The following is a 12,271-nucleotide window of genomic DNA, read 5'->3' as shown; positions in this document are numbered from 1 at the left end:
GTAAATTGTTCCTTTAGTCAATTCACATACCACTTGGCATGTGTAAGATTATACATTATACAAACAGCTTGGAGAGCAACAACAGTGACAATTGTAATATACAGTCATGAACAGCAATAACCTTAATGTATCTAAAAAACATTTATCGAAAAATCAGTAGTAACCCTGTGGTGAAAACAACTTTAGAAAAACAACACCCACAGCACGATACTGGGAGAGCCACCATTCAAATCATCGAAGATTGAATGAAGCTCACTTACCATGGTTTCCCTTTCAACGAGCTGAAATACCAAAGGTCCAAAGTTACATCCATTTCATTGATCTGACATCATTGCATGCTACCTCTGCTAAAGTATATCCATTCGTCATAACTTAACTGACGTTTTATTTCCAACACCCAAAAACGCAAGTTCTACTTTCTCTATCCTTTCTATTTAAGTTTTGCTATTCACTAAGGACTAAATATATGAAGTATCTGAGTTAGAAATATTTGACTGTCTTGGAAATGCTATTAGCTCATATTATCATAAATAGTATTATTTTACTGAACTCTATATCAAAGATTAGAAATGCACTTTTTACTGTTGTTGGCTACAATTACGATTTGCAAAGCTCAAAGAACTGTAATTTTAGTGCATTTTGCTCTTGGAAGGTACAATCTGATTTTGTATTTTGTTGTTTTGATTCTAAAATAATATCTATAAAAAATGTATTGTTCCTTAAAATACAATATAAAGAAATGGATTTCTATAGGATATAAATGCATAGCAATCAAACTGAAATTCAATAAGCCAGTAATTTACATATATTGAATTAATGAAGTGAGTATTTGGATGTACCTGCACTGTCTCAAGATATCAACACAGTAGGCATCTCTAGTACACATAGATTCATCTCACCACTGCAAAGAAATAAAGTTAAATGAAGGAATAGACAAAGGTGAAAGGAAAAAAAAAATCGTTAAATGAAATCCAAATCTCAAAATACTCTACCTTAAATGAAGGAACAGACAAAGGTGAAAGGAAAAAAAATCGTTAAATGAAATCCAAATCTCAAAATACTCTACCTCTTCTTTGTTGTCTCCTCAACCCCTAAACTTCACAAAAGAACAAGAAATCCTAAAACCATCACAGTTCCTACAAACTGGAAAAGCAGGCCGTTGCATGATCCTCTCATATTGCGTTTTATTTCTTATGACCAACGTAGTGTCGCGCGTCAAAACTTGTTTCTCACCTACCATGACCTGATGTCACCAATGTAGTGCACCTCGATGACAAAGAAGATAGACAACAGTACAGTCCGGCTGCTGGTTGAACTCAAGCTCTCACATCAAAGGCCCTATATGATCAGATCAATACCTCTACTTCTGCCCCTTTTCCAATCTGGGAATTTGTATAGAAGAATTCAACCCCCCTCTGGGTGCAATAACTTTTGCCTGGCTTTCTCTTCAAAAATCGACTACCAACAAAGACAAATTTGCCCACGAAGAACATTGTGCAAACAGCAAAATACAAAATCTGCTTGCATCAAGACGAAGATGGCGATCACTTATTCTTCAAGTGCTACTTTGCTGAAGCTTTCAGCGAATCGATGTTTGCCTAGAAGGCACAGAAAAGAAAAGAGAAACTTTATATAGTAGAAATGTGAAATAAAAAAAATAACTCTTTTTGCGGGCAATCCAAAAAAACACTTTGGTGAAATGAACAACTGATAATATATAACACGCTCTGATGTTTTTACACATCAAGTGTTATTCAGACCATTTCATGAGATAAACCAGTAGCACCTAAAAACATATAAACAATTATATTTAGATGAATAATAGCATTCCGTGGATACTTTCTGAACGCTAGCAATATATCTAGCAGGCTAGAATAAATATATGCATACACCAAGTAAAAGAGATTAGTGTAAAATGAGATATGCTCCTTTCATAAACGAAACAGAGCAGAGCATAATCCATGTGAAAAACTGAAAACCATTCAGAAAATGGAACTGAATTGATAACTATTAAGCCTTTCCCTTTGCCCTCTTAGCTTCCGTTAGAGCTGCACATAAACAAACTGAACAAATATCCAAATTTGTCCAGTAAATGCATAAAGATGCAAAATATAAGCAGTGGTCAACTGGAGAGCAGGTCCATATTTGTACAGTAAGTGCATCTGAATTCAGAGTCATGGCAAGTTTTACCAATACCCATATCAGAATTGAAAGTCATGCCAAAAAAATTAAGTGAAGCACCATATAGAACCTGCAGCAGTGAAAATTAACAAGTTCGTGCTGAACTTTGTAAAGTAGCATCTCTGCTTGCAATATTAACTCAGAAAGGAAAGATCTTAAATTTGATCTGGCTAAATTGCTAGCTAGGATCCTGATCTTGTCATCAGAATCAAATAAACTCCCTTGAAGCACTGCTGCCAAATAAAACCAAACATCAGCGTGAAAAAGATGCCAATATAGAACTCTGAGTAAAATAACAGATAAAAGTAGTAGTCCTGCTAAGAATATCTTTCATTTCATTTCCAGATGACACAGCCATGTATAGACTTTTGCGGCGTCAATTCTCGGTAACACATGAAAATCATGAAGACAATCATAGCATGTAAAATGGCTTTGAGTCCCTCCAAGCAGACCAATACCATGTAAGAAGGACCAGAAAAGAAAAGGCTAATTTTCAGTGGTTTCACTTTCTGTTAGAGTGCTCATTCCGATCTTGATGTTGCGTGCCTGCAGTTTCATTCAGCTGCATGTCCAATACCAGTACGTAGCTAGCAAACTTTAGGTTGTCATTTAACAACTTGACGTTGGTCTAGCATTATCTTTTATGTAATCACACCAATGTTTGATGCAAACTCAGTATTTGATGTAATCGATACGTATTGGCATCTAGTCAGATAATAGTAACACCAATTAAAATTTATATTTAGTAGCATAGGAAATATGCATCATACATACAAAGTGCTTTTAAATACGAGCACACAATTCAGCACAAAGTGCAGCACAAAAATTGCACATAATGGCACAGGAGGTAGAGGACGCCGGGAGTGCATTCGGCAAACCTGCACGAGGTCGCTTTCAAGGATGATGTCGAGGAAGCCGGATCTGCACATGAAGGAGTTGAAGATTGAGATAAACTGCAACAGGGATGATGGAAATAAACTCCGATGACAAAGTGCACCAGGCGACGGACCTGCACCCATCGGGGACGGGTGGAACAAATCGGCGAGGGCGCGAGGCGGCGAGGGCGGACGGACCTGAAAGCGGCGCGAGCAGAGAAGAAGGGAGCACCGTGGAGTAGCGTGGGCGTGTGAGGAGGAGGAGGAGGAGGCAGCGGCAGGCGGGGACGGAGATTGGGTGCGGCACGGAGGAGACCGGCGAGGCAGGAAGCAGGGCGGCTCCAGCGGGAGGCGGCGGCGACGAGAGCGCGGCTAGCGGAGGGGCGGCGGCGGGCTCGCACGAGGCGAGCGGCTCCGGCGGGAGGCGGCGGCGACGGGAGCGCAGCCGCGCGCGAGCGGAGCGGCGGCGGCGGGCTCACACGAGGCGAGCGGCTCCAGCGGGAGGCGGCGGCGACGGGAGCGCAGCCGCGCGCGAGCGGAGTGGCGGCGGCGGGATCGCACGAGGCGAGCGGCTCCGGCGGGAGGCCGCGGCGGCGATGCGGGCCGCGGCTCCGGCGGGCGGGCGCGCGGCGGCGGCGCCGACAGATCAGGCGCGAGGGTAGACGGCGGCGCCCGGTTGTCTGGTGGGCGCGCGCGAGGAGGCGACGGGGTAGGGCGCGCAGCTCCGGCCGGCGCGTGCGAGGAGGAGGCGGCGGCGGCGGCGACGTGCGGCAGTTGGATGGAGGCGGTGGCGGCGGGGGAAGTGGTGGTAAGGGGGAGCGGGAGAGCGGGCAGACAAGGGAGCGGCAACCGGGATTCCGCGAGCGGCGGCCGACGGCGGTGAAGGAACCGTCGACACGGGAAGGGGTTGCGGGCGAATGGGGAGCGCGATCAGGGGGGTGCGACGTGGTCAGCCGATGGTGTGCGGTTTGTTTGGGCCGGATGACAGGTGGGTCCCACACAAAGGCGGAGAAGGCGGAGGCGGAGGAGGCGCGGGCGGTCTGGCGAGGGGTTTTTTCGATTTCTTTTTTTTTTTCGAGCGACGGTTTGGTACGAGAAGCGCTAATTGGAGGGTTAAGCGCTAATTGCAACTGCTATGTTAATTGCAATTAACACAACTCGTGCTTTTTATATTAGTCTAGATTATCCCCAAACCACGTATAGCCATGATTTTCAGTAGCAAAATTTGTATAGAGAAAAAAAAATTAGGAGAAACAAAATCAGGAGCAGCAGTGAGGGCTGTGAGGACTGAGGCGCCGCCCACCCCGACGCCGCCGGCGAAGCAGCGACGCCGCCGGCCAGATCCGCGGCCGCGCTACTGCACCCGCATCCCTCTCCCCACGTGCGGCGGCGCGAGCGTCCGCACGGCTACTTGATTGTACCAGCACCTGGTCAGTGGTCAGTCGGCTCTTCGCTTCTCGCGCGCACAGTGTCCCCCTTCGCCCGTCACCTGTTCGACGGAATGCCTCCTAAGCGGAAGGGGTTGACAAGCAAGAAAATGGCTGAGGCCAGGGAGGAGGGTGGAATCGACGTCCTCCCGGACGCTCTCCTCCAGCACATCCTGTCCTTCTTGTCGGCTGATGAGGCCCTGAAGACCAGCGTCCTATCCCGCCGCTGGCGCCACCTCTGGAAATCCACGCCCACCCTGCGTATTGTCAAAACGGAGGACAGATGGGACTGGGAGAGCTTCGAGGATTTCAACAGGTTTGTCAACATCCTACTACTCTACCGTGGAAGCGCGCCTCTAAGCATGTTTGAGTTGGAATTCAGTTCACTGGGCGAGTATGAATTTGATCTGGGCAGTACTATATTCCGACGTGTCGTGATGTGGATCATGTATGCTCTAATATGCCAAGTCCGGGTGCTCAAAATCCATAACTTCATGTTGACACAAATTGAAATGGATGGCAGCATGCCTCTCGTCTCACAGCACTTGATGAAAATAGAGCTTTCTGGTATAGTGTTCGGTGATTGTTTCCTCGACTTCTCAAGCTGTCCTGTACTGGAACACATGTGTTTCTCTGAGAATTGATCCTTTTATAATGTCAAGAAGATCTTGTCCCAGTCAGTTAAATATCTTAGCTTCTACTTGGCCCAACTCTGTGATCATCAGCACACTCACATTTATGCACCAAACCTCATTACGCTCCATCTTGACATTTTATGGGGCAGAGTTCCATTTCTGAAAAGCATTCCGTCATTACTTACGGGATTTGTCAGAGCGCAGCAGGATTGTGATGACTACTGTAGTAATACTTACTCTGGCAACTGTGAAAACTGTAATGGTTGTCTTTGTATGATAGATGAGACTGGCAATGATAGTGCCAAATGCATGCTCCTGGGAGGTCTATTGGAAGCTAAGAATTTGGAGTTGATAGCTGAGCCTGAAATGGTACACTTACTATAAAAACTTATCTCGTTTACGTTGTTTGTTGTCCCTTATTCTGTTGCTCTCCCTATATTCATCATGTGACATTTTAGCAATAATTTTTTATTCATTGCTACTGTATTCACAACAATTAAAGATTGGCTGACCTTCTCACCTGCACTTTGTGCAGCACATTTTCAGAAGTGATTTAAGATGGTGCCCTTTTTTTAGCAAGCTGAAGTCTTTGTTACTGAATGAGTGGTGTGTTGCTAATAATTTCCGGGCACTAGCTTGTATTCTCAAGCAGTCACCAGTTCTAGAGAACTTCACTCTTCAAATTTCCAAGGTATATGATTTTACAGTCGCTTCACTCTTATAATGTTATTGTGCATGAAATTTTAAATCTGAAATTCATTCCCCTATTACAGGACAATAAATCTATGATAGAGAGAAGAAAATTACAACGTATTAGTGAAACCGGTTGTAACATCAAAACATCTAAAGGTAGTGAAAGTCCACTGTACAGAAGTTGATGACGGCATTTACAAAATTGTGAAGTTCTTGACTACATTGAACATAGAAGTTGTTATCAAAAGGATGGATCGATCTGCAAAACGTAAGCTAACTATTGACATTTGCATTCTTTCAATATTTCTGAAATTTGCTACACCGTATTTTCCTATTTGTGAATGAGAGAAAGAAAGAACTAAAATTGCCGCTACAAATTTATTGAAAAAAGGGGGCCAAACAGCATTTGGACAGGATACAGAGAAAGCATGATCCAATGTATTTTATTGGAAGTATACAAAGTTTTTTTTTCCTGTTGAACTAAGTAATAGAGATATAATATATTGACCTCTAAATTTGAGCTGTTTACTTGTTGAATAGTTTTCATTCCCTATTATTAGCACATGTTTGAATAAGTAATTCTGGACACTAACACAATATGTTGACTTGTGAATTAGCTATTAATTGTACATGTTAAGTGACATTTATGGCTACCCATTCCCCTTCATTTTTGAAAATTGATTATTCCTCTTTAATTATCTTTGGGGTTTGGAAATTCATTTGGTATTGGTTACCTTGTTGATTTTTTTTTACGTAAGAGGTTACCTTGTTGATTGATCCACCCATCTGTGCATTATAAAACTTATTATTGTACTCTACATATTGTTGCAGTCTTCAGTTTCGAGGAAGAATCTATCGGTTCAGATCTTGAGGAAGAATCTTCTACGTGAAGTACCTCTCTTATAATTAGATTGTGTTTAGTTCATACTAAAGTTTGGAAGTTTGGTTGAAATTGGAACGATGTGACTGAAAAGTTGTGTGTGCATGAAAGGTTTGATATCATGGAAAGTTGAAAGTTTGGAAAAAAACTTTGGAACTAAACAGGGCCTTACTACATTCAGGAAAGCAAGGCTTTAATTTTGCAGTGACAGGAACTCTTGTCTTTTTTCTATGAGATCCTATGTTAGTTCCACTAGCAGGAACATTTCAGATAGAATTGACCGTCTAGCTGTTGGAGCCTGCAGCTGATTATTCATTTTATCCTTTTAAGACAGTCTTGACTTATTAGCTTTCTGCACGTGTCTGTGCATTTCGCTAATGTTCTAAGAGCAAGTTTAACAGTATAACCAACTACTAGCTCTAATTCATCTATAGTCAATTCAATAGCTCATTCATACAATAGTTACATACTACATTATTAATATATGGTCCTACCTATCATACACACACTGTGTCTTGGAGTCCGTGCTACAGCTGGCTACAAATCTGTAGCCCGCTGCTCTTCTCTCTTCTCATTTATCTTCTTAAAATATGTTTGCAGCTGGCTTATAGTCTGCTATTGTACCTGCTCTAAGAATATTATAATGAGTAGTACTCATGTGTTTGTCTGAGACGGTGATGCGATTTAACACGCCTCGGACAAATACTCATTCAGTCAGTCTGTCACATCTTCGACTTGCCAAACTCCCTTAACTTATTTCGAGTATATGCCACTTACTACTTGGAATGTGTTTGTAGCTATAATCTCCATATATAATGGTGGGTGTGCACTTGAGCCATGAAAACGTGGTTCTGGATTTCTGATATGGCTGTAAGTTTATCGAGCTTGATTCGGCTGAAATGAATAATGTGATATCATAATTTTCTTTTGCGGCTGAATGCAGGGTTTACAAATGCTGACTGGTCACCGAATACCACCCTCATGTAAGTGAGGAAGGGGATAGTAGAGTCTATGAATGTGTTTCTCACCCCTACTAATTTCAGTATATAATTTAACTTAAATGTTATATATCATAATGGCATGCTATTTTTTTTTGGCATAAATATGATGTTCTATAAAACATTTTGCCTTGAAACATAGGATTATATGAAACGTGTTACTGAAAATGGGTTTTGTAGTCTGTTCCGGTATTTTAAATTTCTTGTCAAGTAACTGAACATTTTATTTGCTGCAGATGATGCTTAGATTTTGGACTTACCCTGTATTTTCTCTGTCCATGGATATACTACTATGATACCATTCAGAGCGTTGGTGCTTAATTTGCAGTGAGCCAGTGACAAGGGTGCAGTATTCTGTATATGTCAGTTCTAGTCATTGCCACAGGGACGGATCATAACTGACAAAATGACTTACTCAGAACTTGTAACCGCAGGGCGCTTAAAAAGGTAATTTAGAAATGCTGGTAATCTAGTTGTACCTAATATACAAATCATATGCCATGCTATATTATGTCTTTTGGATTCCATGTTAATTCTGATTCATTCTCTCTGGGATGACGAATATCCAGCTATACATTACCAACATTGCCCCGTCTTGAAATGTTAATAGTATATGCATATCTGGTAAAAGTATGTGGGCATGTTTGTCAGTCAGTGGAGCTCCTTAATTTGGTTGCAGCGAGAGATGCTTCTTTGGTTGTGGATGAGAACGTACCTCGGTACCTGGACATAATCTAGCGCTCTACGAGGGCCCAATGCCTCGTGGAACTATGGGCCAAGTTGGCCTAGTTTGTATGGACCTATCCAAGTGTTATATAGGCTTAGAAAAGGAATGGAATAAGTCCACTTATCGTCTGCCATCTTTACATCCAGTTTATTTGACAACCGTAAACCACAATATCAGAAATCTTCACCCGTCGTCCACGGATGGTTTTGCTGATGTGGCATCCTAGTCGGCAAAATGGTAAATAAAAAAGCCGAGTGGGAAGGGAACGACATGGTGAGCGCAGAGACGTTACCGCCACCGCCAAGGCGGTGAAGAGGGGGCTGTGGTCGCGTGGCGGCGACGACGATGGCGGTGGTGGTGCCATTGCTGATGCTGCTGCTCCTCCCCTCGCGGTGGTACTAGCAGAGACGGGATTGCTTGTGCTGAACAGGGGGAGAAGGTGGTGGAGTCGGAGGGCGGCTAGGCGAGCTTTTGTGCCCATATGATGCGTGGATTGGAGCCCAAGACGTTGTTCATGGCTTCATGCAGCAGTACAGCTTCCGAACTCAACAATTCGTACAGGAATCGAGTCAATTCGTGCACGAGCTTGATTGTTTTGATTTGAGCAGGGAAGGTGAAGGTGAGATGGATGCTAAAAATATCTGGATTATTTTCATCCATTGCGCTAAAAATGTTACAAAAATACTGTAGTGCCAAATTTTGGAGGAAAAAAAAAGAGAGCTCCTTTTGCTACCCCTCTATGGCCTTCCACTTCATCATCCATTGATCAGTTAAGGCCATAGATCTAAACTCACCACTAGATGAGGGAGATACATGTTGGAAATATAGTCATAAATCAGCATATTTTAATCCAAAATGTTAAAGCAATAATTATAGCATAAGCAGTGTAGGGTGATCTTAACATAACAAGTAGCATACTATGCGCATCATGAATGTCAGGAATAGGAACATTACAGTAACCAATAACATGCTAGAGGCATCATGAAGAACAGGAACAAGAACATAGCGGTAAAGCGATAGCGCTAACAATGGGAACAGGAACAGAGATAGCGCTAACAATGGGAACAGGAAGGTAAAGCGATAGCGCTAACAATGGGAACAGGAACAGGAGAAGGTTATACCCCGAGAATGGCCCTCCGCTGGATTGTGAGGCAGAATTGCCTCCGTTGATGTTGTCGTTCGCGGCACCTCCTGGCGCACCACCTCCGGCTCCAGCTCCTGGCGGCGGCGCACCACCTCCGCCATCTCCTCCAGCAGCGGCAGCGGCAACTCCAGACATGGCGACGAGCAGTCGTGCGGGAGGCACTCCCCAAAAACCTGATCACCCGCCTACCCGGTGCAGATCTCAGGCGAAGGTGTGGTTTCGGAGGCACTCTGCTCCTTCCAATCTCTCGTGCGCGCAAAAGATCAGAAGCGAGGAAGCGAGAGCAACTCAGGCGCTGAGGAGGAGGAACTAACACCGGGAAAGAAGCGATGAAAACGGATCGGACTCGCTGCCTCCTTATCTATCAGGAGAAAGAACGTGGACGCGCTGTTGCGGAGAGAATCGTGGGAACGTGGGTTAGTGGCTGCAAAAGGATAGCGACGTGACACACGCACGCCGCCAGCCACGCCCACGGCCTCGGCCCAGCCCGGCGCGCGCGCGCGTGTGGCATTCCGACCCCCACCTCAACCGGTCAACAAGGAGCCTCCAATAACTCCCTATTTAGGTTGAGATATTCCTCGCTTAAATCCTGAGGTGGTATTATTATCCTTAACACTTATTATGGGCCTTTGAGATTTAATAGGATAAGTTGGGCCTAGCCTAATTATTTTAACAATCCCCACCAAATTTCAAGACTCATAAGAAATGTTCTCAATGTTGTGCCTGTTTGATATACCAGGGTTTTGGTGGAGACTGTTAAGTTGAACTTCCACCTAAGAAATGAGCTACATCAGACCACAACTGAACAATGGACTATGCCTTGAATTGTCAGTTTTGTGTGATCAGGTTTCACTCAGAACCTTGACTGGTACTGGGCTGCCGTTCGCATCCCCTCTGTTTAGAGCATATAAGTCAAACTCCAGGCCTTTCATGAGTATCTAGAGATCGCCCAAACCTCATAGACTGTGACTAGCAATCGAACTCATATAGGTGTGTTCCTTCTGAGATGTTCTGCAGGTCAACATCTCTGCTTGGAAAAGCCACTCGGATCACATTAAGGCATGAGCCATCCTACCATGCAGGAAAGAAGATAAGCACATCATGAAAATGAGCCCTTTTCAAGGGTCTCTTCTCTCAGTCACACAATAGTTTGTTTCGCCATCCAAATTCACGGGATCTCCGATCACAATGGACAGGTTTCCACTATTATGCAACCTTAGGTGGGTATCAAGCCCATTTCCCTCGATGCACTGTCTATCACATTACGTGGTAGCCCCTTGGTAAACTGATCTGCCAGATTTCTAGCCGTTTGGACATAGTCCAATGCTATCACTCCGGAGTTTTTCTGCTTTCTGACAGATTTCAGTCTTCTCTTGATGTGCCTAGATGACTTCATGTTGTCCTTTGAACTGTTCACTTTAATAATCACTGTTTGATTATCACAGTTCATTAGGATAGTCGGCACTGGTTTTTCAACCACCGGCAAATCCATCAGGAGTTCACGAAGCCACTTGGCCTCAACTGTCGCAGTATCTAGTGCTGTAAGTTCTGCTTCCATTGTTGACCTCGTTAAGATGGTCTGCTTGCAAGACTTCCAGGAAACAGCGCCACCTCCAAGTGTGAACACATATCCACTTGTGGCTTTTATCTCATCAGCATCAGATATCCAGTTTGAGTCACTATACCCTTCTAGTACTTTTGGATACCCGGTATAGTGAATTCCATAGCTCATAGTGCCCTTTAGATAGTGCATTACTCTTTCCAGAGCCTGCCAATGATCATCTCCTGGATTTTTTGAGACAAACCGGCTCAGCTTGCTTACAGCAAATGACATGTCAGGCCTCGTTGCGCTAGCCAAGTACATCAATGAACCAATGATTTGAGAGTATCTCAGTTGATCCCTTGCTATTCTTCGGTTTTTCCTTAATAGCACGCTGGGATCATAAGGAGTAGGAGCTGGCTTGCAGTCACTATATCCAAAGCGACTCAAAACCTTGTCCACATAGTGGGATTGCACAAGTGTAATCCCACCCTCATCTCCTCTTTGTAGTTTGATGTTAAGAATAACATCAGCCTCTCCCAAATCCTTCATTTCAAAACTCGTGGACAGATAGTCCTTGACCTCCTCAATCACATTAAGGCTGGTCCCAAAGATCAATATGTCATCGACATATAAGCACAAGATCACCCCTTCTCCCCCACCATAGCGATAGTATACACATTTGTCAGCTTCGTTCACAACAAAGCCTGCAGATGTAAGCGTGGTGTCAAACTTCTCATGCCATTGCTTAGGTGCTTGCTTGAGGCCATACAAGGATTTCAACAGTTTACACACCATTCCCTCCTGACCTTCTAGTACATACATGTCTGGTTGATCCATATAGATCTCCTCCTCCAACTCTCCATTTAGGAAAGCTGTCTTAACATCCATCTAATGGACGAGAAGACCATGAGAGGCTGCCAGAGCAAGTAGTACTCGAATCGTGGTCAAGCGAGCAACTGGTGAGTATGTGTCGAAGAAGTCCTCGCCTTCCTTTTGGGTATAACCCTTGGCCACAAGCCTTGCCTTGTATTTTTCGATTGTACCATCAGGCCTAAGCTTTTTCTTGAAAACTCATTTGCATCCTACGGGCTTGCACCCATATGGACGCTCAACGACTTCCCAAGTACCATTAGACATAATCGAGTCCATTTCACTGCGTACTGCTTCC

At 44.0% G+C, this 12,271-nt stretch overlaps 1 protein-coding gene and 1 pseudogene across 1 annotated transcript; one reads left to right on the top strand and one right to left on the bottom strand.

The window, feature by feature from the left end:
• Positions 1-2,893: 2,893 nt before the first annotated feature.
• LOC127754685 (formin-like protein 5) lies at positions 2,894-4,263 on the bottom strand. Its single transcript, XM_052280261.1, has 3 exons — positions 4,251-4,263; positions 3,191-4,119; positions 2,894-3,102 (listed from the first exon to the last, which is right to left on the bottom strand). Exons 1-3 carry the CDS (start codon positions 4,261-4,263, stop codon positions 3,076-3,078), a joined length of 969 nt encoding a protein of 322 aa, XP_052136221.1. The 3' UTR covers positions 2,894-3,075.
• LOC127754376 (F-box/LRR-repeat protein At4g14096-like) lies at positions 4,085-7,433 on the top strand (annotated as a pseudogene).
• The last annotated feature ends 4,838 nt before the right edge of the window (positions 7,434-12,271 follow it).

Source organism: Oryza glaberrima, chromosome 11, assembly GCF_000147395.1.
Source record: "Oryza glaberrima chromosome 11, OglaRS2, whole genome shotgun sequence".
Lineage (NCBI taxonomy): Eukaryota > Viridiplantae > Streptophyta > Magnoliopsida > Poales > Poaceae > Oryza > Oryza glaberrima.
The sequence above is the reverse complement of the archived record's forward strand: the minus strand, read 5'-3'. Positions and strand labels throughout refer to the sequence as shown.